Below are 25,532 nucleotides of genomic sequence, written 5' to 3' on the forward strand. Positions count from 1 at the left end.
AGAGAGAGAGAGAGAGAGAGAGAGAGAGAGAGAGAGAGAGAGAAATGATTCTGATGTAAGTCTTGTATGATAGCCATTTCTTAAAATACACACAAGAGGCCAGGCAGTGGTGGTGCACACCTTTAATACCAACACTTGGGAGGCAGAGGCTTGCAGATCTCTGTGAATTCAAGGCCATCCTGGTCTACAGAGCTGGTTCCAGGACAGATTCTAAAACTACAGAGAAACCCTGTCTTGAGAAACTTAAAAAAAAAAATGCTCACGAGGAGTGACCCTTGGTAGAATGGGAGGTTTGGAGCTTTGTTTTCTGGTTTTGGGAATCAAACTCAGGCCTCTTGCATGCTAGGTGAGCCTTTACCATTGAGTTACACTCCCAAGCTGAGCTTCCTGATTCTTCCTAAGGAGAAATGCTGGAGTAAACAGAGCCATGGTAGGTAACTACAAGGATTCTGTGAAGAGGTTTAAGAGCCCTGTTTAAAATCGTGTCTTTTTTGTTTGTTTGTTATGGGACAGGGTCTTAACTATGTAGCTCTGGCTATTCTAGAACTCATGCTATAGATCAGGCTGGCCTCAAACTCACAGAGATCTGCCTGCTTCTGCCCCCTGAATGCTGAGATTAATAAAGGTGTGCACCACTACACCTGGCTCATGTGTCTTATTTTTGTTCATCACCCTCCCACACACACATACAAACTTCCTTTCTTTCTGTAGTTTTCAAGGAGACTGGGAAGCAGCAGCAATGTCTGATTTTGTAGAAAGTGAGGCTGAAGAGTCAGAGGAAGAATACAACGATGAAGGCGAGGTGGTACCTAGAGTCACCAAGAAGTTTGTGGAAGAGGAGGATGATGGTAAGGAGGCCCCAGCCTCAACCTTCTCCCCACTATTCCTAAGCTTTGGATAGTTGGATTCTTGCTGATGAAAGGCTCAGGCTGAGCACAGGTCTCACACATGAGGTACCAGCTTGAGAACGTTGAGTCATTCTTAGAAATGCATAGTGCATCGCTCTGCTGTGTCCCAGGCACAACAGTTAGAACTAGCTAGGCAAAATAAGATGCAGTTACTGTTTATGTTAGTTTGAGTTTACATTAGTGTGTGAGACAGACAGTAAACTGATAGAGAAATCTCTAATGCTTCCCACTTTTATTCCCATGAATGTTTTTGTACCCCATTTTTTAAGCTTTAAGGCCATCAAGAGAGTAGAATTATGAAGTAACTTTAAAGGGGGAACAGGAGGTATAACTTTCAGCAAAAGAATAAAAGGAATGTGGCTGCTGAGTTTGTCCTTTGAGGAAAACAGGTTACTGGAAGCTGTAAAGCATCTACTAATGTGAGGAGGCAAGGTAATTGGGAAGATAGTCTTTCCTAAAGACAGCTGGTAAATGCGGGGAAGAAACCTTCCAAGTCCTGCTCTGTGCCATTACATGGGACAGAGAATAGACATGCAACCTAGTCACTAGGTTCAGGGGGCGTGGATAATTGAAATTAAGCGGGTAGTCTGCCTTCACCCTCTAATCCCAATCTCCATGTCTCAACCCACATGTTTTCAGATGAGGAGGAGGAAGAAGAGAATCTAGATGATCAAGATGAGCAAGGCAACCTAAAAGGCTTTATCAATGATGACGATGATGAAGAAGAAGGGGAGGAAGATGAGGGTAGCGACTCTGCTGATTCAGAGGATGATGTTGGCCACAAGAAGAGAAAACGCAGTTAGTAGCATGTCCCGGTGTCAGCTGAGGCAGGGGTGGGAGTTGCAGTGGAGAAGAGCCTCCCCTCACCAGGGTACACTTTGTTCTCTTTAGCTTTTGATGACCGACTGGAAGATGATGATTTTGACCTCATTGAGGAGAATTTGGGTGTTAAAGTCAAGCGAGGAGTAAGTACTTTCTTTATCCTTTTTCCTGAATAGTTTGGGGTCATCAGAGAAGAGAAAGGTCCCCAGCAGCATAATGCTGTAGGTCCCAGATCTGAAGTCTAAAAGAAAAAGATTGTCAGTTTGCAGGACGGGCCTTGGGGCTGCATAAACATCACTCAACGTGTTCTTTCCCATCTGACTTGACAAAAGTAATTGTGGTGGGAATATAGAAGTGAACCTGGATAACAGGTATCCTTATTAGACACTTACATGCCCCATCTTAATAAAGCATATTTTCTCAACACTAGCAAAAATACCGACGTGTCAAAAAAATGTCTGATGATGAAGATGATGATGAAGAGGAATATGGCAAAGAGGAACATGAAAAGGAGGCTATTGCAGGGGAAATCTTCCAGGATGAGGAAGGAGAAGAAGGACAGGAGGCTGTAGAGGCCCCCATGGCTCCTCCAGAGGAAGAGGAGGAGGATGATGAAGAGTCAGGTACACGACAGATGCTAGACAGGGAAGCCAACATTGGTCGGATGTTGACATTTCCTGTTCCTTAATAGGGAGGTCCTTTAAGGCACCCCCCTAATTTCCCTGGCAGGAACCAGGCTTATCCACTGACTGAGCATTAACTTTTTCCTTCTCCAGATATTGACGATTTCATTGTGGATGATGATGGCCAGCCTCTGAAAAAACCCAAATGGCGAAAAAAGCTTCCTGGATATACGGATGCGTAAGTGTACCTGCCACAGTGTAGTAATAAAGACATTAAATGGGCATGTGATCAGGAAGTCTAGAGGCTTCTGCCAAAATTAAGATGTCCCAAACTCACATCCATTTTAGTTCTGTGCCTCAAATCACACCTCTACTAGACAGTGGTTTCCAACTGCTCCTTCAGTCACTGAGTGCTCTCAAACACGTGAAAGATTAGGCTGAAGCCAGGCATGGTAGAGCAGGCCTTTAATCCCAGGATTTAGGAGGCAGAAGTAGGTAGATCTCTATGAGTTCAAGGCCAGCCTGGTCTATAGAGCTAGGATAGCTAGGGTTGTTACACAGTGAAACCCTGTCTCAAAAAAAAAAAAAAAATTAGAATAGAGTTCCACAGGGGCATGCATCCAGGATCCCTGATGTGCCCAGTATATTCACATATAGATGACCTTTTAACCTGCAGCAAAGTTTAGTAGTTTGAAAGGTTTTATTCTAAGGGAATGCTGTAGCAACTTGGCAGAAGATGGTTTGCCAAGCAGAATAAGGACCCATCTGACTGTGATATTTGGCTCTTATCCCTGGCAGGTGCCAAAGATAGACTTTTTATCCTCTGATAATGGTTTGCCTTGAAACTTCCATGCACCTATTTATCCCACATTGAATATGGTTTTCCGACTGGCTTTTCTCTTTGCTCCTTTAGTCCTGAGGCATGCAGAGGATGTGGGAGGGGCTGCATTTCTCCTCCCTCTCAATCCCCTTATTCTCACACATAGAGCCCTGCAGGAAGCTCAGGAGATCTTCGGGGTGGACTTTGACTATGACGAGTTTGAGAAATACAATGAATATGATGAGGAGCTGGAGGAAGACTATGAGTATGAAGATGACGAGGCTGAAGGGGAAATCCGGGTGCGCCCCAAGAAAACCACCAAGAAGCGTGTGAGCCGCAGGAGCATCTTTGAGATGTATGAACCAAGTGAACTGGAGAGCAGCCACCTCACAGACCAGGACAATGAAATCCGAGCCACTGACCTGCCTGAGAGGTTCCAGGTAGGAAATCACAATGAGTAGTATCCATTGGACTTTGAAACCCATCTGAGTCAGGTCCAGGGAGTCTATTTATTCTGGCAGTACTGAGTGCTGTTGTTGATTGTTCTCTTCTTACTTTTTAATTTTGAAACTGAGTCTCACTAACTTAGGCTGGCCTTTGGTTGATTCTGTAGCCCAAGCAGGTCTTAAACCTCAGCCTCCTGGGTAGCTAGGATTACAGGACTGACATTGAAATGGTGGCTTTTTTGTTTTTTTTTTTTTTTCTTTCTTTTGTTTTTTGCTTTTGTTATTTTTATTGTTTTGTTTGTTTTTGAGACAGGTGCTCATGTAGCCCAGAGTGGCTTCAGTAAGTAGTCAAGAGTAACCTTAAATTTCTGATCCTCTTGCCTTCATCTTTTTTGTTGGGGAGTCTGAGACAATGTTTCTCTGTGTGAACCTACCTGGTTGTCTTGGCACTTGCTCTGGCCTTGAACTCAGAGATTGACTGCCTCTGTCTCAGTGCTGGGCTTAAAGGCGTGCACCACCACTGCCAGGCTGACATGGTATTCTCAACAGGTCTGGAAAATACCCATTTTATGTCAGGTGACACTAGAAGTATGTACCTGAGGATCACATGCTTCTGTTCAGAAGTGTTACATTTTTTTCCTGAGCAGGATACAAAATAAAGATGTGTCACCCTCTTTTCCCCTACAGCTCCGCTCCATCCCTGTCAAGGCAGCTGAAGATGATGAGCTAGAAGAAGAAGCTGACTGGATCTACAGAAATGCCTTTGCCACACCAACCATTTCTTTACAGGTACTCAGAAGTTTAGATTTGAGAGGCTAGAAAGCTGGCTGGATAGTTAGAAGAGTTGCTGCCCTTGCAGAGACCACAGATTTGGTTCCCAGCACCCACATATGGTTCACAACTGCCTGTACCTGGAGTTCTATGGTTCCTACTCTCTCTGCTGACCTCTGTGGGCACCAGGTACTCACATGGCACACATATATACATGTAGGCAAAGCATTCATACACACAAAGTAAATGTTAAAAGTTCTGATATGAACCAGAGGTCAGTTGATGAAAATGAGAAGCTATTCCTTCCCTATGTGCTGCTTCTGTATGCCTGGGAAAGACTATGTATATATGTGTATTAAGAAAAATACTAAGCAAGCGTTGGTGGTGCACACTTTTAATCCCATAATCCCAACACTTGAGAGGCAGAGGCAAGCAGATATCTGTGACTTCAAGTCCAGCTTGGTCTACAAAGCTTGAGTTCCAGGATAGTCAAGACTACACAGCAAAATCCTGCTCTAAAAACAGAGAGAGAGAGAGAGAGATAAAGAGATAAAAAAGCAAAGAAAAATTTTAGATTTCATCAGAAAATGCTCTCATGTTTTGAAGCTCCTGTGTGCTAAGACAGGAAGTAACTGTCTTGATTCTTTTGTTTTTGCTTCTTACTGTAGGAAAGCTGTGATTACCTAGACCGTGGACAGCCAACTAGTAGCTTCAGTCGCAAAGGACCCAGCACAATTCAGAAGATCAAAGAGGCCCTGGGCTTCATGAGGAATCAGCATTTTGAGGTTGCTCCTTGAGCTCTAGTAGCCCAGTGGTTAGAAATTCATTACAATTTAGAGGGTGAGGCAAGAGGTAGCTACAATCAAGTGGTAAACTCCCTTCCTCATCCTTAGAAGTCTCTTAAACTCAAGAGTGCTTTGACTAGCAAGAGGTATTAGTAACCAAGGGGACAAGATAGCCTGTCTGTAATGTTACCTACTCCACTGGGGAGAACATTGCACTGCATAGCCAGTTGGAAAGATCATTCTTGTAATTGTGAATTTTATGGCACTATTAGACTAGGAAATTATTATCTTCTAGCAGAGGAGATGTTTGCAGATCTTTCTTCTGCTTGACAGCAGCATCCTTGCTACCATAGGTGCCTTTTATTGCCTTCTACCGAAAGGAGTATGTGGAACCTGAATTACATATCAATGACCTGTGGAGAGTGTGGCAGTGGGATGAAAAGGTAACATGGACAAAAGGCCATGTGCGGTTGAGAACTGGGTGGAGAAAAACCAGTATCAGGGTGCTACAGCTCTGACCTCCATGACTGCCAGCTTCCCTGGCTTGTGCGTCTGCTAAAGGGAACAGCGGACTTGGGTTGCCAGGGCTTAGTTCCAGTCCTCACTCTTGCCTTCCTCTATCCTAGTGGACTCAGCTGAGAATCCGAAAAGAGAACCTAACACGGCTATTTGAGAAGATGCAGGCTTATCAGTATGAGCAAATCTCTGCTGATCCTGACAAACCTCTTGCTGATGGCATCCGGGCTTTGGATACTACTGACATGGAGAGGTAGGACATACAGGGCTTGTTCCAGGGAACCACCTAACTGAAGGCAGGTCCTCAGGAGCATTGTTTGTTTGAGGAATTTGCAGCATGGGGCCCCAGCCCTTAGAACCCAAATTGTCAATACAATCAAAAAACCAATCAAAATAGAATCAAAAAAATTCTATCCTAGAACTCACTAGGCTGACCTCGAACTCAGAGATTAAGCTGCCTTGCCTCCCAAGTGTTGGGACTGAAGGTGTGTACCACCACACCCAGCTAAAAGTGAGCATGCTAGCTGAGTGGCGGTCCACTTCTGTAAGCCTAGTGGGAGGTAGAACTGAGAAGGTCATGAGTTAAGAGTTAGCTTGAACTATATAAAACCCCATGGGGAGCAGTGGAATAAGCTGACAGATTCTCATTTTGGATTTCCATATTAGTATATAAAAAACAGATTTATTTACCAAAAATTAAGTTGTTAAACAGGAATTTAAATTAGGTATGGTGGCCCACACCTATAATCCCAGTTCTTGAGAGGATTTTGAGGCAGGAGGGTAGCATTCAAAGTTGGGCAACATAATGTCTGTCTCCAAACATCTTAGCAGCCTTTGTGTTAGGTATACATATTTGGTAATGTGTGCATTTATTCCGTGTTGATAATGCTACATAAGAAACAATTTGTAGGGGGCTGGAGAGATGGCTCAGAGGTTAAGAGCATTGGCTGCTCTTCCAGAGTTCCTGAGTTCAATTCCCAGCAACCACATAGTGGCTCACAACCATCTGTGGTGAGGTCTGGCGCCCTCTTCTGGCCTTCAGGCATACATGCAGAAAGGATAGTGTATACATAATAAATAAATATTAAAAAAAGAAAAAAGAAACAGTTTGTAATCTGAAAGTACTTTGGGAACCTGAATAATGTGGTATTGGAGAGTAACAAATGGTTTTGGTAGATAGCATTTATATTGAGAAGTAGTTTCAAAGACTTTGAACTTCACTAAACGCGCGCGCGTTGCCTGTTCTGCCTCTTCCTTATACTATTTGTTTGTTTACTTATTTAAGATAGTGCCTTACTGTGCAGCTCAGACTGGCTTCAGACTCTAGTCTAGGTTTCTCTAGTGCTGAGGTCACAGGTGTGGCCTTATCCTCCACTAACAGTTTCTGTTTGGCATTTTTCCAATATTTGTATATATACTTTTACAGGATCTCCTAAAGAACAGTCTGGCCTTAGACTCCTGATATTCCCACCTCTCAAGTTCTGGGACATCACACCTATTTTACTTGTTTGTTTTTGAAGCAGATGTTGCGGGATGTCCCAAGCTGTCTCAGACTTGTGGAAGGCCTCTTGCTTCAGTTTCCAAATATTACAGCCATGCACTGCCACTCCCAGCAGCATACATTCCTTTAAGATATCCTGGTTGTGCTGAAACTGTAGTCTGGGACTGTTCTGGGACTTTATTTGCTTATCTTTACTTGATCTTGCTTCCTGGGAATTAGAAGTATTATAGAAAAGCTTGCTCCCAGTAATAGGATCTTGCATCTTTCCCCTTTAGGCTCAAAGATGTACAGTCAATGGATGAACTGAAAGATGTCTACAATCATTTCTTACTGTACTATGGTCGTGACATCCCCAAGATGCAGAATGCTGCCAAGGCTAGCCGTAAGAAACTGAAACGCATAAAGGAGGATGGAGATGAAGAAGGTGAGTGTTGAGAAAGAAGATGCCAGTCTCCATGGCTAGGTTGGGTGCCGTTTGGACATCTTGACATCTCAGGTCCTTGGAACTGATTAGAAACAAGAGCTGATTGCCCTCATTTTGTTCCCAGGTGAAGGTGAAGAGGCTGAAGATGAGGAACAGAGGGGACCAGAGCTCAAGCAGGCCTCCCGCCGAGACATGTACACTATCTGCCAGAGTGCAGGGCTGGGTAAAACCACCTTTTGTCACATATTCAGCTTTGAATAAGGAAACATTTTCAGTAATGTCCTAGTGGATAGGAACAGGAAAGAATATATTAGTCACTCATCTAAGAATAAACTGTAGAGTCTCCATAAACACTCCCCCAACCAACCATCTTTCTATTCCCTACCTCTATGATTATCCAGTGTCTCTTAAATTTCCTAAGTAATTAGAAGTCTCCCAGATAATTAAAGTCAGGTTGTATTTGTTGTTCTTTGATGGCCTCTCTTTAAACTCTGATGCCCAAACAGCTGGTGTAGCCTCTAACAGCTGGGCGGTCTGCCAGGCTGCTGCCTCAACTTGCACTCCTGTTTGCTCTAGATGGCCTGGCCAAAAAGTTTGGCCTCACACCTGAGCAGTTTGGGGAGAACCTCCGTGACAGCTACCAACGACATGAGACAGAACAGTTTCCTGCAGAGCCCTTGGAGCTGGCCAAAGATTACGTTTGCAGGTGGGTATAAAGCCGACGGCCAGAAGGAAGGGTGACCTGATGGCAGAGACACCATCATCCTACAGCTCCACTGTTGTCCCCACAGCCAGTTCCCTACACCAGAAGCTGTGCTTGAAGGTGCCCGATACATGGTTGCACTACAGATTGCCCGGGAGCCCCTTGTCAGACAGGTGCTGAGGCAAACCTTCCAGGAGAGAGCCAAGCTAAACATAACCCCAACCAAGAAAGGTAGAAAGGTAAGTTGGGGCTGTTGTTGTAGGTGTGGCCGCACTCTAGACTCCTTCTGCCTCCAACCGAAAGGCAGTCTTTTCTCCCAGGGCCAAGCCCTGCCTACCTGCTAATGCTTCCTTCTCCCTGTGTTCAGGATGTGGATGAGGCCCACTACGCTTATTCTTTTAAGTACTTAAAGAACAAGCCTGTTAAAGAGCTAAGAGATGACCAGTTCCTCAAGATAGGCCTGGCTGAGGATGAAGGATTGCTCACCATTGACATCAGCATAGATATGAAGGGAGTGGAAGGGTAAGGGTAAATACAACTTACTCCTGGGCTGAAGAGGGCTGGAGGAGGGAAGGCAGCCCTCAGGAGCATAAGCTACCATTTCTGAGGAAACGAGCCTCACACTCATGGATGTGTGAGGGTCATGTTTTTCCCGCCACACACCAGAGCTTTGTGCCCTTCCTCAGGTATGGCAACGACCAAACATATTTCGAGGAGATCAAGCAGTTTTACTACCGGGATGAGTTCAGCCACCAAGTACAAGAATGGAACAGGCAGCGCACCATGGCCATTGAACGAGCTTTGCAGCAGTTCCTGTATGTGCAGATGGCCAAAGAACTCAAGAACAAGCTGCTAGCAGAGGCCAGAGAGAGTGTTGTAAAGGTGAGGCCTGCAAGCCACTGCCTTACTCCTCTCTGGGGGTGGGCTCAGATATTTAACCTAAGGACATTACCACACAGCCCTAGCCCTAAACTCCAATTTTTCATTATTTATTAATTACAAGTGTGGGTATGTGCATGAACATGTGTGATCAGAGGATATCTTTTGGAAGTTGATTCTGCCTTTCTTCTGTGTAGGTCCCATGGATTAAATTCAGGTTGGCAGCAGGTGCTTTTACCTGCTGAGCCATTTCTCTGGTCCTACTGATTTTTTTTTTTTTTTTAAACAAAGTCTCTGTAGCCTAAGCTGACCTTGTGGTCCTTCTGATGCTTATGCCACCACACCCCAGCTTTCATTGTCTTTAGTTGAACTGAGAATGAAGATAGCCCAGAGTTGTCTATAGCTAGAGAAAGAATGGGGACATGTAGAGCGTAAGGCGAGAAAGAGTCAAAACAGGGCAGAGGACTTGTGCCCAGGTTTGCTCCAGGCCTCTTCCCTCTTCATTCATCTAAATGTCTCTCGTTTATGTTGCTGCTATTTCCAGAATGCAATTAAAGTTTTGTGTTGTAGACCTGCCAGGTGGCTAGGAGCATGTGCTTCATGAACACATACCCTTACACATTTAAAGGCCCTGGTGACCATAGTGTCGGCTGTGTCTCTACTTTAGGCTTGTAGCCGAAAGCTCTACAACTGGTTGAGGGTGGCGCCCTACCGACCAGATCAGCAGGTGGAAGAAGATGACGACTTTATGGATGAGAACCAGGGGAAGGGCATTCGAGTCCTAGGCATTGCTTTCTCCTCTGCCAGGTACCTACCTACCTACCTTGCACCATCACCTGTCTTTCACAGTTTCTTCTTCCCACTTGTGGTTCATCTTGCTAACTGTTGCATTCTTCTTTCTGTGTCTGGCTGGCAGAGATCACCCTGTGTTCTGTGCCTTAGTCAATGGTGAGGGAGAAGTGACTGATTTCCTCCGCCTGCCCCATTTCACCAAGCGGCGAACTGCATGGAGAGAAGAAGAGCGGGAAAAGAAGGTAGGTCTCTAGAATAGGTCACCAGTGCTTACCCAGTGCACTCAACTTCAGTGAGTCTAAGCAAGACAACAAAACTTCACATGAGTAAGTCGGGTTCATCACATCTTTTCTTTCTTTTTCTCTCTCTTCCTATTTTGGTTTTTCAAGACTGGGTTTCTCTGTAGGTTTGGAGCCTGTGCTAAAACTCACTTTTTAGACCAGGCTGGCCTTGAACTCACATAGATCCACTTTCCTCTGCCTCTCTAGTGATGGGGTTAAAGGCATGCACCACCACTCCTGGCAAGTTTTTTAAATAACAAAAACATTAATTTAAATAAACAACACTACTGATACAATAGACAGATATACAAAACAATACATATATAGTACAACACAGATACAGCACTCTGCTGGCAGTCTAGTCCCCATCTTAATATTTAAAAATCGTCTCACCTTTGGGAGTCAGTCTCACTTGTAGGCAGTAGATGACACTCTTCACTGGGTGTGGTTTGCTTCTAGCATCCATCAGTGCCTAGGCCTTGTCTACTTCTGGATCTGCAGTGGCTGCTTCTGTTCTTAGCAGCATCTAGGTCAGACTGTTCCATGACTGGGAGCCACTGGGGCATTATTCCAGCTTTTTCCCTGCTTCTTCCTTTTATCACCTCTTTTTCTAAAGAAAGAGGAATTTGAATGCTCTTTTGCTTGTTTTTTTGTTTTAAGACAGGGTTTCTCTGTAGCTTTGGAGCCTGTCCTGGAAATGAGCTCTTGTAGACCAGGCTGGCCTCAAACTCACAGAGATCTGTCTGCCTCTGCTTCCTGAGTGATGGGATTAAAGACATGCTATCATACCCAGAAAAATAATCTTAAAAAGAAAATCTCATCTTGCTTGAAATCTTTCCATGCTTGGAGCTCTTCAGCTATAATTTTCTTTTAATCCAGGCTCAAGATATTGAAACCCTGAAGAAGTTTCTTGTGAATAAGAAGCCTCATGTGGTTACTGTTGCAGGAGAGAACAGGTAGGAGCATGAGGCTATGGACAGGCCTGGTGCAAAGCTTTGACCCAAAGTCACCCATCTCTCATTGCTTAATCTGGCTTTGTTTCTGGGTGTAATGTTGATACTTCAGGGGTCTCTTTAGATACATGGTTCCTCTTTGCTTTGAAGTTCTTTCTTCCCCACCCCACCTCAGTCAAGAGTACCCATTCCTAAGGAAATAGATCCATTAACCAATACTCCTCATCCTTCCAGGGATGCCCAGATGTTGATTGAGGATGTGAAGCGCATAGTGCATGAGCTGGACCAAGGCCAACAGCTTTCTTCTATTGGGGTGGAGCTAGTTGACAACGAGTTGGCCATTCTGTATATGAACAGCAAGAAATCAGAGGTAATGCTAATTCCCCTGTCCTCGTGGCTTGCTCTGGCAACTGCTTTGAACCCCAGAGAGATTAACTAGGAAATGCAGGTTTCAGGGTTAGGGCTATACCTGTTAGTTTATCCATTCAGAGACTTTCTGGGCTACTATAATTCAGATTGACAGCTCCAGAGAATAAAGTGGTCCTTGGAAAACAAAGGCCCCAATGGGGATTTTTAAAAAGTGGCTCAAGCCAGAATGGTTTAGATTTCTTCTTACTTTGTCACTGTGGACACCCTAAGGTTCTGTGACCTTCCTTTGGTTCTAGGCAGAGTTCCGGGATTATCCACCAGTTCTGAGACAAGCCGTCTCTTTAGCCCGGCGCATTCAAGACCCTCTGATAGAATTTGCCCAGGTGTGCAGCTCTGATGAAGACATCCTGTGTCTCAAGTTTCATCCCTTGCAGGTGAGTAAGGTGGACAGGTAAGCCAAGTGGGTCAGAAGGCACAGTAACCTTACTTGCTGCTGTATTGGTAGGAGCATGTTGTGAAAGAGGAGCTGCTCAACGCCTTGTACTGTGAATTCATCAACCGAGTCAATGAGGTTGGTGTTGATGTCAATCGCGCCATCGCCCATCCTTATAGCCAGGCCTTGATCCAGTATGTCTGTGGCCTGGGACCTCGAAAAGGAACCCACCTGCTGAAGGTAGGCTTGGATTGATAAGAAAATATTTCATTGAGAGTGTGAAGAGCTTTGCCAATGTGATTGACAGATTAGGGAGGTGCTGGGATTAAAGGCAGGTGCTGGGATTAAAGGCGTGTGCCGCCACCGCCTGACCGAACCATAGAAATTTAACAGAAAACAATCTAGGGATGCAGGCCCTCTTACTGCCCTGCTCACTTCTAGCCCTCTTCCCTAGATCTTGAAACAGAACAATACCCGTCTCGAGAGCCGAACTCAGCTGGTTACCATGTGTCACATGGGTCCCAAAGTCTTCATGAATTGTGCTGGCTTCCTCAAGATCGACACTGCCTCTCTGGGGGACAGGTGATACCCTCTGCTTAGATAGGCCAGCAGCAATTACTTGGGCGTTGATTTGGGGCATCAGGAAATTAGGTCTTTAAAAGGGTCCCAGACCAATTAAGAAATGTTTTAAAGAAAAGGTAAGAAGTCGCCCCTTACCTATGGAAGAGATCAGTTGTGAGGCTTTTTCCTGTGAGAGGGAGACACAGAAGCACCAGTGTTGTCTTTAAAAGAGAAAGCATAAGATTGTTCTCAGGTGAAGTGGGGAACAGAAAGGGGCCATGGGAAAAGAGCATGGGTGTGAAGAGGCTCAGGACGGGGAGAGAGATGTGTTCTGTTTTAGGATGGTGGTACTGAGACTTCATTATTGACCTCTTCCTCTCCAGAAGTTATCAACTCAGTCTTTGGAGGATCTTTTCCACGGGCACATAGCTCCTCATTCAGTAATGGAAGTCAGTGGGGAAATAGGCTTCAAGTTCTAAACCTTCATTTTCCACTCAGCTTTGCTGTAACACTCCACGAATAACATAGGCCCATGTGAGTGCACGGGCAAGACCAGCCTGGGAAGGCTTTATGGGGGAAAACAGCTGCCAGCAAATTCTCAGAGGTTTTTTCCCCCTTCTTGTTTTATATTATAACTCTTAAGTTCACTATATAAAATTCAACAGAAAGAACTATTATACAGAAAGTGGAAGTCCCCCATAATTCCACCCCCCAGAGAAAACTACCATAACAATTTTTATGTATACTACAACTTCCTAAATTTTATTTTTGCTATGCATTTACTAACTACTCATTTACTTCAAAAGTGAGATCACATGGTTCATAGTGTTTTGCAGTGCATTTTTCACATATCAGTATATCATGGTCATCTCCCCATATCAGCAAACATAAATTTCCTTCATTCTTTTTAATGGCTATGTAGTATTCCATCATATGGAGTACCCTGGTTTACCCAGCCAGTTCTGCATTGGTGAACATGTGGGTTGTTAATTAATTGAAATTTGTGGTTTTATATCTTGCTGTTTCTTCCCTTCCTCCAGCACTGACTCATACATTGAAGTCCTTGATGGCTCCCGAGTCCACCCTGAGACATACGAATGGGCCAGGAAGATGGCAGTGGACGCCTTGGAATATGACGAGTCTGCGGAGGACGCCAATCCTGCAGGAGCCCTTGAGGAAATCTTGGAAAACCCAGAGCGACTCAAGGATCTAGACCTTGATGCCTTCGCAGAAGAACTAGAGAGACAGGTAGGCAGCTATGAATCCTGATGGGGAGGAACTTGGGCAGCAGGTGTTGAAGAGAAACCCTGATACTGTTGTGGTGGAGCCTCGACCTCTCCCTGCCTGTGCTGTACTAGGTTTGTTGAAGGGAACTTTCAGACGCTTAGAGTGAGCCAGGAAAGATACCAGTAAGGTACCATGACCTTAAAGTGAGGGCAGGGCAGAGGGAGTGGGCATGTGTACTGTGCTTGCCCTTGAGGCCTTATTCTAAATCCTCCCCAAGAGCAGAACTTTACACTGCCCCCTTTATTCCTGGGGCTCCCGAAGCACACTGTGTCCTAAGGGCAACCTTGAAATCTCCTCTATTGAGATAGGAACAGTAACACACACCTGTAATAAATAATCCCAGCTATTTAGGAGGTTAAAGCAGGACGATCACACGTTCAAGGGCTACTTGGACAACATAGACACCAATGAGGGAAAAGGTGAGAGAAAGAAGTGAGAATTTCCTTCAGTAAATGTTGACAGTAAAGAAAAGCATGGACAGGTGCAAACTGTATACCTCCTGTCACTAAAATTCCCAGTGAGTCAGGTTGGGGGCTGTGAGGCTTTTCCTAATGGACGTCTTCCCCAGGGCTATGGTGACAAGCACATCACACTGTATGATATCCGAGCAGAGCTCAGTTGTCGGTATAAAGACCTCAGGACAGCCTACCGCTCTCCTAACACAGAGGAGATCTTCAATATGTTAACCAAAGAGACTCCGGAGACCTTCTACATTGGTGAGTTATGAGTCTGTATTTATACTCAGAATGCTGTTGGGGAACTCAGGCATTTACCACATGCACATAAACTGAAAATGATTTCAGTAGAGGAAGACAGTTTTGCAGGGTATGGTGGCACACACCTTTAATCCTCCCGGAGGCAGGCTAGTCTGCAGAACAAGTTCCAGAACACCTAGGGATACACATAGAAACCCTGTCTCGAAAAAAACAAACCAAAAAAAGTTTGTATGTCAGGTACGGAAGACCAAGAGACCTATTGTCCTAGTTGCTTTCCTAATGCTGGGATAAAGCACTGACCAAAAGCAGCTTTTGAGGAGGAAAGCGCTTATTACATCTTCCAGGTTGGAGTCCATCATTGAGGGAAGGAAGCCAGGACTAATTCTGCTTGAGGCAGGGACTGAAGCAGACACCATGGAGCAATGCTGCTTGCTTTTACTGGCTTGCTGTCAGGCTCGTGTTCAACTGCCTTTCTTCATCCCGCAGTACTTGCCTAGGAGTGACGCTGTCAATGATAGGCTAGGCCCTCCTCTTTCAGTTAGCAGTCAAAAAAATGTCCCCAATGACATGTCCACAGGCCAACCTGATAGAGTAATTCCTCAGTTGATGTCTCCTCTTAGGTGACTCTACTTTTTGTGAAGTTGACAAAATTAACCAGTATAGCTCTTAGGAAATAATGCAAGGCCTAAACTGGAAGTCAAATCTGTCCGCACCTGTTGGCGCAGACCCGTCACCTCTCCTACTTGGGAGGGTAAAGCAGGAGGACTGTAAATTTGGGGACAGCCAAAGCTACAGAGTGAATTCACAGGAACTTGGTGAGAAGGATCTCACAGTGAAAGGTAAAAGGCAGGTGTAACTCCCTATTGTAGCATTTCTCTAGTATTTTCAAGGCCCTGAGTTCAATCCCCAACACCGCCAAAGTACAAATAAAGTTCTGTCTCTATCTTGCTTTGAGGTCTCTCTTGGAGTTGTCTTTTAGGCATCATTTCTCTGACATTAAATGTAGGGAAGGTCTCAGCCCTCCAGGATGAGATGCTGTGAGATGTGTTGTGTCAGCAAGGGGCAGTGGGAAGGAGGCAGCTCTCTAGTCTCATTTTTTTGTTGTTGTTTTCTTTTCTTTTCCAAGATAGGGTTTCTCTGCATAGCTTTGGAGCCTGTCCTGGAACTTTCTCTATAGACCACGCTGGCCTCGAACTCCCAGAGATGTGCACTACACCGCCTGACTCCCTCCATCCTCTTAGTAACCTGCTTTCTTTCCTACAGGAAAGCTCATCATCTGTAATGTTACCGGCATTGCTCACAGGCGCCCACAGGGTGAGAGCTATGACCAGGCCATCCGAAATGATGAGACAGGACTGTGGCAGTGCCCCTTCTGTCAACAGGACAACTTCCCTGAACTAAGCGAGGTATGTGCTGCAGTGTTGCTGTAAGTTGTTTTTTGTTGTTTTTTTTTTTTTAACTGAGAAGTCTGATGATTTGAGAGAGTATTTTAGTTCATGCTCTCATCAGAAAAGTACACAAAGGAAGGGAGTAGAATACAATTTTAACATGAATCTCCTCTTTTCATCCTGATGCAGTCACTGTAACCTCTAATTCTTGCCCTACTTTCCGTCTGTCACTCTGGCGAGTTAGATGTGTTTTCATCCACAGAGTAGACAGTGTCCTTAAACTTGCTTGAGGGTGTGTGTGCCTCTGTATGATTTTTGTATTATCCCCGCTCTGATTTCCCTTGATTCTTTTAGGCATGATGTGCCTGCCTACCTTTTATATTTCTTTTTTCTTTTTTTTTTTTTCTTTTTCCCCTCTGTAGATGAGGTCTCATTATGTACTCTTGACTGGCCTGGAGCTCACTATGTAGTTGAGGCTGGCTTTGAACTCATAGAGATAGATCCTGCTTCTGCCTCCTCAGTGCTGAAATTTAAGGTGTGTGTCACCATACCCAGCTATCACGTTCTTTTTTAACGTCACCTAGCATTTTCTGCCTTTTCACTTATTATTAGGTCCATTGTAGCAAGTTCTTGTATAGATACTTGTCACACTCACTAGGACAGAACAGAACAAAAGAAACCACAGTGGAATTAGGAAGTCAGTCGGTTGAGAGTGAAAGTTTCATCTAATGACCTTAGTGACAAACATGAAGTCAAGGAATCTGGACGTTCACAGATTTGTTTGGTGTGTAACTAACTGAGTTTCCAGACCAGTGCTGAGCATCAGTGGTAGAATAAGTTACAGCAACCTTAGAACCCTTTTCTGTTGGTTTGTGTGGTTTTTAGTTTTCTTATTTATTTTGTATATTTCTGTGCACACCATTTTGTGTGTCTGTTAGTGGGAGTGGGGGATTCTCCTATTGCATGCATCCCAGGGATCAAACTAAGGTCATCAGGCCTGGTGGCAGGAGACTTTCCCCACTGAGTCATCTTGCTAACTCCCTGATTTTTCTTTCTTTAAGATATATTCACTTTATTTTAAATGTGGCTCTTTTGCCTGTGTGGGTATATGTGTGCCATGTGGTATACTTGGTGCCCTCAGAGGTCAGAAAAGGACATTTGCCCTTATAACTAGCGTTATTGTTTGTGAGCTTCTGTATGGATACTGGGAATTGACCCCAGGTTCTTTGCAAGAGAAATAAATACTCTTAACCACTGGGCCATCTCTCCAGTCTTCCCACTCCCCCCAGTACTCTCTTCTGAACACAGGAGCTCCAGAATCTTAACAATCAACGTCCTTTCTCTTCACAGGTCTGGAACCACTTCGACAGTGGTTCGTGCCCTGGCCAGGCCATTGGTGTGAAAACAAGGCTTGACAATGGTGTCACTGGCTTCATCCCTACCAAATTCCTCAGTGACAAGGTGGTGAAGAGGCCAGAGGAGCGAGTGAAGGTAGATGGATGACTAGCCTGTGGAGTAGTGTGTTTTCCAGTTGCCCCACTTGGGCTTTCTAACTTGGGGCTGCCCCCACCAGGAGTTGGGCTCTGTTCCCAGTGACTGCTGGTGGTGAGGGCAGAAAGAGGATTTATAATAACTGGAAGAGGCCGGTTGGGAGCATCTGAATGAGTAGTGGCTTTTGTCTGCTGCATTTGTAAAGCAGTTTCTGCTGGTCTCAAGCCCTTTGGGAAAGAGTTCCTTCCTGTGTGGGAAGCTGTGGTTTTAGCACAAGGCAGGAAGTGAGACCCAACCTCACAAATAAGAAAGCACTGCCTGTTCTACCCTTTAGACAGTGTTGCTCAGGAGATTGCAGAGCTGTGTGACACAGCCCTGTCTATAGACTACCTCTGGGCTTCACAGTAGGACAGGGCCACACAGAAGGAAGGTCTGAATGAGAGGTTGGCAGTAAGTCTCCTCCTGCAGCCGCCGTGAACTGGGCTTCAGCTAGACACTCCTTGTGTTCGTTCTGTCCGTGTGTGAGACAGTCAGTGAGTGTGGTCCGTGTTCTGTCCACCCCGTGTGGGGCAGTTATACACATACCATTGTACACTTGGTGGTCAGAGAATAGCTTTTCCAGAGTTGATCCTCTCCTTCCACCCTGGGTTGTTAGTTTGGACTGGGGTCAGGGTGGGGCATATGTTTAGTTTTTGAGACTTATAACTTGATGTTATAGACCATTATAGAGATCTGCTTGCCTCTCTCTCCTGAGTGCTGGGGTTAAAGGTGTGCACCACTATACCCAGTTTTACCTCAGTTTTTATGGTTCCTTGTGTAGGAAGGATCAGACTCAGGTCTCCAGGCTTGCATAAGTGCCTTTACACACTGAACCGTCCCCCCAGCCATCTCTATTTTGTCTCTAATTCTACAACTTCAGATACGCTTTTTCTCCTCTAAGATAGGGTCTTATGTAACCCAGCTTCAAATTTTCTTTATTATGTATACAATGTTCTGTCTGCATGTATGCCTGCCCACCAGAAGAGGGCACCAGATCTCATAGATGGTTGTGAGCTACCATGTGGTTGCTGGGAATTGAACTCAGGACCTCTGGAAGAGCAGCCAGTGCTCTTAACCTCCGAGCCATCTCTCCAGCCCTTCCACATTTCCTGTATGTCCTTTTCCTGTAGTTGTTTAAAAAAACTTTTCATTTCTTATTTATTTATTCCTTGCTTATTAATCTAAACTCTTTTTCTTAATCTCATTAGCTGTTTCATTGTTTCTTTTTTAAACTGCTTGTATTCTTTAATGAGGTTTATGGTTGTTCTTTTAAAGTAAGTGTTCTGGAGTCCTTCTGGGTAATTCTCCTTGGCATCAGTGAGATCTGTGCATGAGTGCTGTCTGGCACAGACAGAGCGGATTAGGGTGGGAGAGAGGATGCACGGGTGAGTTGGCCAACAGGTTGAAACTGTCTTAGGTGGAATAAATCGGGGACAGAGGGACAGGACTGGTGTGCCGGATGTGTGCAGACCTGGCTGGTTGGCTGTGCTGGGGGTGGTGCTATTGGTCTAGGCGGGCAGGACAGGCTGGGGAAGGCGTGTGAAAGGGATGATCAGGCAGACTCCCAGCTGCCTGTAGCTCTAGTTCCAGAAACCTGATGCCCTCTTCCCGTCTTCCTCAGGCACTTCACAAACTTCGTGCACACACATATATACATGAAACAATAAATCTTTAACTTAAGAGAAAATAAGATGGCGGTCTGGAGAGATGGCTCAGAGGTTAAAAACACTGGCTGCTCCTCCAGAGGTCCTGAGTTCAGTTCTTAGAAACCACATGGTGGTTCCCAGCCATCTAATAATGAGATCTGGTGCCCTCTTCTGCCATCCATACACACATGCATGCAGAACACTGTATAAATAATAATAAAGATTCATGTTTAAAACAAGAAAATGGGATGGGAAAGTGATTGAGGAAGACACTTGGCATTGCCCTGACCTCCATGTGCTCGCTCTCTCTCTCTCTCTCTCTCTCTCTCTCTCTCTCTCTCTCTCNCCATGACACGATCTTTCATCGCCTCCCACTTTAGTTATGTGTTATTTATGATCACTGAAAATTCTTAGGTGTGAAGGCGGTCGCATTGACAACTGTCAGTTGTACCACGTAACCTCAAAAGCAGCCGTGGGCCCTGTGGTACTTTGGATGCGAAGTCAATGACTGAAAATGATGATTGAACTGGTCTTTTTTTTTGGTTTTGGTTTTGGTTTTTCGAGACAGGGTTTCTCTGTGGTTTTGGAGCCTGTCCTGGAACTAGCTCTTGTAGACCAGGCTGGTCTCGAACTCACAGAGATCCGCCTGCCTCTGCCTCCCGAGTGCTGGGATTAAAGGCGTGCGCCACCACCGCCCGGCTAGCCTGGGCTTTTGAACCCTCAAAACTAATCCTAGTGACACCCCTCCTGCAACTAGGCCCTGCTTCCTAATCTTTCCAACAGTTCATCATCTGAAGACTAAGCATACCAATATATGAGTCTGGGGGCCATTTTCATCCAACTTTCCTAACCTCTATGAGTCAGTCTGGGAGGGCTGTGGGCTTAAGGCTCAAAAAAGACGTTCTTATAGTGAAGTGAGGATTTCAACAGGATCCAAAAAGACTGCTTAAATCAGGAGAAATAGACAAACAGCTTCTAAGAAAAGAGCGTGAGCTTTAGCGAGCAGAAGAATGCTGGTAATGACCCTCCAGTTTTCCAGCATACACCTGCCCACTCCAAATTCTACCCTGCCATTTGGTAGCTGACTTTGGGCAAGCCCCACCTTTCTGTTTGGGCTTTGCAGTTCAATGTGAAATAAAACATTGGACTAGATAGTCTTTGTCCCTTCCAGCTCACATGTTCTGTGTATCTAGGTGGGGATGACTGTTCACTGCCGTATCATGAAGATTGATATTGAAAAGTTCAGTGCAGACCTGACCTGCCGGACCTCAGACCTCATGGACAGGAACAATGAGTGGAAACTGCCCAAGGACACCTACTATGATTTTGATGCTGAAGCTGCAGACCACAAGCAGGAAGAGGACATGAAGCGAAAGCAGCAACGAACTAGTGAGTGACCAGCAGTAGGCTTTGCACCTGAATGCTACAGCTTATACTTGGGGACTTAGGCTGCGGAGTTTATGTGCATCAGTTCCCCGGGGGGTGAGGGTGCCCTGTTTTATGAGGCCCAGAGGCATGAAAGACAAGTGTGAGCAGAACTGGAACCACAGTCTCCTGGTTTACATTTTTGCTAGACTTCATTTACTCAAACAGCCTAAGAACTGAAGTTGATAGCTCATTCACATCAGAGAACCCAAGCCCAGAAAGTGTCTCAGAATCCCAAAGTGGGTCAGAAGCTATCCATGATTGTCCTGTTGCTGTCAGCTCCTAACCCATCACCTGGTCTGTCTCTCTCCTGCCCCCTTCAGCATACATCAAGCGAGTGATCGCACATCCATCTTTCCATAACATAAATTTCAAGCAAGCAGAAAAGATGATGGAGACCATGGACCAAGGCGATGTTATCATCCGGCCCAGCAGCAAGGGTGAAAACCATCTGACCGTGACCTGGAAAGTCAGTGATGGCATCTACCAGCATGTGGATGTGCGGGAGGAGGGCAAGGAAAATGCCTTCAGCCTGGGAGCCACTTTATGGATCAACAGTGAGGTGAGCCATGCCTGAACAAGTTCTTTCTGGTTGCTTTCACCTGACACCTAACTTGAGCACATCACACATATTTGTGATATGCAGCACAACACACATATTTGTGATATGCAGCACAACAAAGCAAGGTAATTCATAGAATAAATTACTAGCCCCCCCCATATTTCTAATTTTAAAATCGCTTAGAGAGAATTATTGAGGAAGTGGAGAAAATGATGGAGTGCATACATACATACACATGAGGTCTCTTATCTGTGTTCAGTAGGGAGATATCCATTGTTCCTAAATACAGTGAAACATCACAGTATTTAAAGAACTTTATTCTGGTAAGCCAGTGTCTGGGATTTAGTCAAACCAGTTGATAAATTGAAGGGATTTTGCAGTAGAATGGGGGGAAGTCAGCCCCTGCTGAGCAGAACTGCTGTCATGTCCCTTCAGGGTGGTTTATAAAAGAGTCTCAGGTCTGGATGTGACATGTGAGGTCTTAATGGTCTTCCTGTAGGAATTTGAAGACTTGGATGAGATTGTTGCCCGCTATGTCCAGCCCATGGCTTCCTTTGCTCGAGACCTTCTGAACCACAAGTATTACCAGGACTGTAGTGGTGGGGACCGGAAGGTAAGTCTGAGACGCTGTGAGGATGACACCTTCCAGGCTCTTAAGGGTGGACACTTCCTCTGAGTGTAGGGGTCTCGGTGAAGGAAGTATATGTGCGTATGTACCAGTCATTGTATACCAAGCATGATCTACCATTCCAACCTGTCCCCCTCATTCTACCCCCAGAAGTTAGAGGAGCTGCTCATCAAAACTAAGAAGGAAAAGCCCACCTTCATCCCTTACTTCATCTGTGCCTGCAAGGAACTTCCCGGCAAGTTCCTTCTGGGATACCAACCCCGGGGTAAACCCAGGTGAGCACTGGTGCTGAGAAGCCGCTGCCTTTGGGGTCTACACATAGGCTAGAAGAGAGCCACACCACTCTGGTTCCACCTTCCTTCGTCCTCTTAACCCGTTGAGAGGTAGGGAAAGGGGTCATGATGCACATCTATCCAGGCAGTGACTGCACAGAATCGTATGCATCAGGAGAATTTTGTGGTGGTTTGGTATTGTTGCTGATTCTTTGCCTTACCTTCCTTCCTTCCTTCCTTCCTTCCTTCCTTCCTTCCTTCCTTCCTTCCTTCCTTCCTTCCTTCCTTCCTTCCTTTCTATGTAAGCTGATTGATTGTGATGTAAATGACAGTGTTGTGTACATGCCTGGTAGAGACAGAAAACAACGAGTCACCTAAGAAAGTCACCCTCATCCACACTAGAAAAGGAATTCCCCTCGCTACCACTCCCCAGGCACTACAGTGATTAGGAAGGCTCCCTCATTCATTTTTCCAGAACTTTCAGCACATGGTAGCTCACTGATGCTACGTTGTGTATCTTCTGAGTGTGGATGAGGTGGATGTGTCTCCTACTCTGTTCCCTTCCGTGTATGACTGGCAGGCTGCTTTGTCTGAGGCATTCCTTCTGCACCTCTCTAGCTCACCCTGTCCAGTTTCCTTAGGGTGACCTGCTTAGGTCTTTTAAACACTGTAGTGATGATAGCTGCCTTCTCTGCCTGGCACGAGCCATCCTATCCTTAGCACTGTATTGGTCACATGTGATACATAGTGGGGCTCTGGAGCCTTGTGGCACCTGGAATATCATGCTCTTTTTTGAAATACCTAGAGTGGCAGCCAGGACACTGTGAGACTATGAACATCTCATGAAGACCACAAGAAAGTTGAGGACATGAAAGATTCAACACAGTAGCTTCTCATAGAAGGGAGCAGAGACTCCTTGACTTCTGTCTGTGTGTGGAGATTTAGAAAGTAGTTTTTGACTGAGTGTAAGTGAGGCCTTCAGCATGTTTAGCATTGTCTCAGTTGTTTGTGGCTCTTCTTGAGTGAGCATAGCACTACGTTTAGGTATGATGACTGCCTTGTATACTTGCTCCATTGTTCCTTGTGACTGTCCTTTAGGTCTAAGGGCTGTTGTGCTTGGTACATGGGCAGTAAATACAGAACTCAAACTTAGAACTAGAACCAGGTATGAAACTAAGTAAGGCCAATCCTCTTAGCCAGTTGGCTACTCTCACAAATAGTGAGTGAGGACAGACTAACCACCTTTCGAGTGCTAAAGAGTTTGCCTTTTCTCCTTTATTTATTTATTTATTTATTTATTTTTAAATTTATTTATTTATTAGGTATACAGTGTTTTGTCTGGGTGTATTCTTGTACACCAGAAGAGAGCACCAGATCTCATTGCAGATGGTTATGAGCCACCATGTGGTTGCTGGGAATTGAACTCAGGACCTCTGGAAGAGTAGTCAGTGCTCTTAACCTCTGAGCCATCTCTGCAGCACCTCTTTTTTTTTTTTTTTTTTTGAGATGGTTTTGAGATGGGCTTTCTCTCTGTAACAGCCCTGGCTGTCCTAGCTCAGTAGACCAGGCTGGCCTTGAAGTCACAGAGATCCATTAGGCTCTGCCTCCTGAATGCTGGGATAAGGGCGTGCATCATTACCACCCAGCTAGAATCCTCCTTTCTTTATCTGGAGCTGCCCAGGGAGGCCTCTTCCCACCTGATATTCTGTCCCCTTGGTCTCTACCTGTAGCCTGTTGTCTGCAGTGAAGACACCCCCTCCGGTGCATCCTCCAGCACAGCTTCCCTGACAGCCTGTCCTCAGCACTCAAGGCCTCTGCCTCCTTAGCCTTAATTGTGCTCTGTCATGTGCAGCCTGTCCCTGTCATCTCTCCTCCCCCAGCACCCAGCTGATACTTATTTGGCCACTTTTTCACAAGTGTTCACAAGTGGTGTCTTTCTTGCTCAGGGTTGTTATTGCTGTGATGAAACATCATGACTAAAGGAAGTTGGCGGGGATGGGTTCATTTGGCATATACTTCCATATCACATTCATCATGGAAAGAAATCAGGACAGGAACCTGGAGGCAGGAACTGAAGCAGAGGAGAGCTGCTTACTGACTTACTCAGCCTGTTTTTTTTTTTTTTCCTTCCTTTTTTATTATTATTATTATTATTTTTTTTTTGGTTCTTCAAGACAGGGTTTCTCTGTGTAGTCCTAGTTGTGCTGGAACTTTCTTTGTAGACCAGGCTGGCCTTGAACTCACAAAGATCCACTGCCTCTGCCTCCTAAATGCTGGGATTAAAGACATACACCACCACCACCTGGCCCAGCCTGCATTCTTACAGAGCCCAAGACCACCAGCCCAGGAGAGGCCCCACCACAATGGACTGGACCTTCCCACATCAGTTGCTAATTAAGAACATGCCCTACAAGCTTGCCTATGGCCAGTCTTTGGAGGCATTTTCTCAGTTGAGGCTCCCTCCCCTCCGATGACTGTAGCTTGTGTCGAGTTGATAGAGCACTAGCTAGACAAACAGTATCTGATGCTTGTTTCCTTATAAAATCTCAGGATAGAATATGTAACAGTGACTCCTGAAGGATTCCGGTACCGGGGCCAAATCTTCCCGACTGTGAATGGGCTCTTCAGGTGGTTTAAGGATCACTATCAGGATCCTGTTCCAGGTGAGTTCTACTGTACTCTACCGTAGGCTGTGGTGAGAGGGACACGGTCCTAGCTCAGGGAAGTGAAGTCAGTTATCATCTTAGCTGCCTCATGCCTGCTCCAGCTTTTCTGCAGCACAGATGTTCTCCATCTCCTGGCTGTCCTGGAACTCATTTTGTAGGTGAGGCTGGCCTCAAACTCATTGAGATCCACCTGCCTCTGCCTCTCTGAGGGCTGGGATTAAAGCTCTTCTGACTCTTGAGCTGGGAAGCCAGAGTAGCTTTCTGGAGGAACATAACTGACTGCATCTGTTCCTTACAGGCATCACTCCCAGTAGCAGCAGCAGAACCCGGACCCCTGCTTCTATCAATGCTACCCCAGCCAACATCAATCTTGCAGGTGGGATGCTTACGGCTGAGACTTGTAGGGCAGTGGGGAACTAGAGGGATTTACATCCTGACATGGCTGTCTGTGTGTTACAGATCTGACACGGGCTGTGAATGCCTTGCCTCAGAACATGACTTCCCAGATGTTCAGTGCCATTGCTGCTGTCACAGGCCAGGGACAGAATCCAAATGCTACCCCAGCCCAGTGGGCATCCAGCCAGTATGGCTATGGTGGCAGCGGAGGAGGCAGCAGCGCCTACCATGTATGTGTTTTCGGGAGAATTCTTCCTGAACTGGGTGGGGAGGAGAGGGGGTGATTATCTTTTACTTCCAGACTCAGATGCTATAGACACCTGGCCATGTCTGCTACCAGGAGCTTCTTATGCTCGGGCCTAGGAACCATCTCTAACAGATGTTCCTTATCTCCAGAATGTTTTGACAGGAAGGGAATAAGAAAGGGCC

General features: G+C 45.5%; 1 protein-coding gene across 1 annotated transcript in view; it reads left to right on the forward strand.

The window, feature by feature from the left end:
* Nucleotides 1-25,532, forward strand: part of Supt6h (SPT6 homolog, histone chaperone and transcription elongation factor) — a 36,630-nt gene that overhangs the window by 9,356 nt on the left and 1,742 nt on the right. Inside the window, exons 2-35 of the mRNA XM_050128641.1 lie at nt 712-848; nt 1,548-1,706; nt 1,800-1,873; nt 2,161-2,353; nt 2,507-2,591; nt 3,340-3,613; nt 4,307-4,408; nt 5,059-5,175; nt 5,529-5,618; nt 5,802-5,944; nt 7,468-7,616; nt 7,741-7,839; nt 8,193-8,322; nt 8,408-8,558; nt 8,687-8,841; nt 9,006-9,201; nt 9,866-10,005; nt 10,115-10,232; nt 11,151-11,227; nt 11,459-11,594; nt 11,890-12,027; nt 12,099-12,266; nt 12,481-12,608; nt 13,628-13,835; nt 14,443-14,590; nt 15,854-15,996; nt 17,329-17,469; nt 20,348-20,543; nt 20,903-21,141; nt 21,641-21,754; nt 21,920-22,044; nt 24,592-24,704; nt 25,006-25,083; nt 25,167-25,333. Coding sequence (XP_049984598.1) covers nt 740-848; nt 1,548-1,706; nt 1,800-1,873; nt 2,161-2,353; nt 2,507-2,591; nt 3,340-3,613; nt 4,307-4,408; nt 5,059-5,175; nt 5,529-5,618; nt 5,802-5,944; nt 7,468-7,616; nt 7,741-7,839; nt 8,193-8,322; nt 8,408-8,558; nt 8,687-8,841; nt 9,006-9,201; nt 9,866-10,005; nt 10,115-10,232; nt 11,151-11,227; nt 11,459-11,594; nt 11,890-12,027; nt 12,099-12,266; nt 12,481-12,608; nt 13,628-13,835; nt 14,443-14,590; nt 15,854-15,996; nt 17,329-17,469; nt 20,348-20,543; nt 20,903-21,141; nt 21,641-21,754; nt 21,920-22,044; nt 24,592-24,704; nt 25,006-25,083; nt 25,167-25,333 — 4,803 coding nt within the window. The 5' untranslated portion in view covers nt 712-739. The remainder of the gene's footprint in view (nt 1-711; nt 849-1,547; nt 1,707-1,799; nt 1,874-2,160; nt 2,354-2,506; nt 2,592-3,339; nt 3,614-4,306; nt 4,409-5,058; nt 5,176-5,528; nt 5,619-5,801; nt 5,945-7,467; nt 7,617-7,740; nt 7,840-8,192; nt 8,323-8,407; nt 8,559-8,686; nt 8,842-9,005; nt 9,202-9,865; nt 10,006-10,114; nt 10,233-11,150; nt 11,228-11,458; nt 11,595-11,889; nt 12,028-12,098; nt 12,267-12,480; nt 12,609-13,627; nt 13,836-14,442; nt 14,591-15,853; nt 15,997-17,328; nt 17,470-20,347; nt 20,544-20,902; nt 21,142-21,640; nt 21,755-21,919; nt 22,045-24,591; nt 24,705-25,005; nt 25,084-25,166; nt 25,334-25,532) is intronic.

Source organism: Alexandromys fortis, unplaced genomic scaffold (assembly GCF_014885135.2).
Source record: "Alexandromys fortis isolate MF-2015 unplaced genomic scaffold, M_Fortis_MF-2015_v1.1 scaffold_80, whole genome shotgun sequence".
NCBI classification, from domain to species: domain Eukaryota; kingdom Metazoa; phylum Chordata; class Mammalia; order Rodentia; family Cricetidae; genus Alexandromys; species Alexandromys fortis.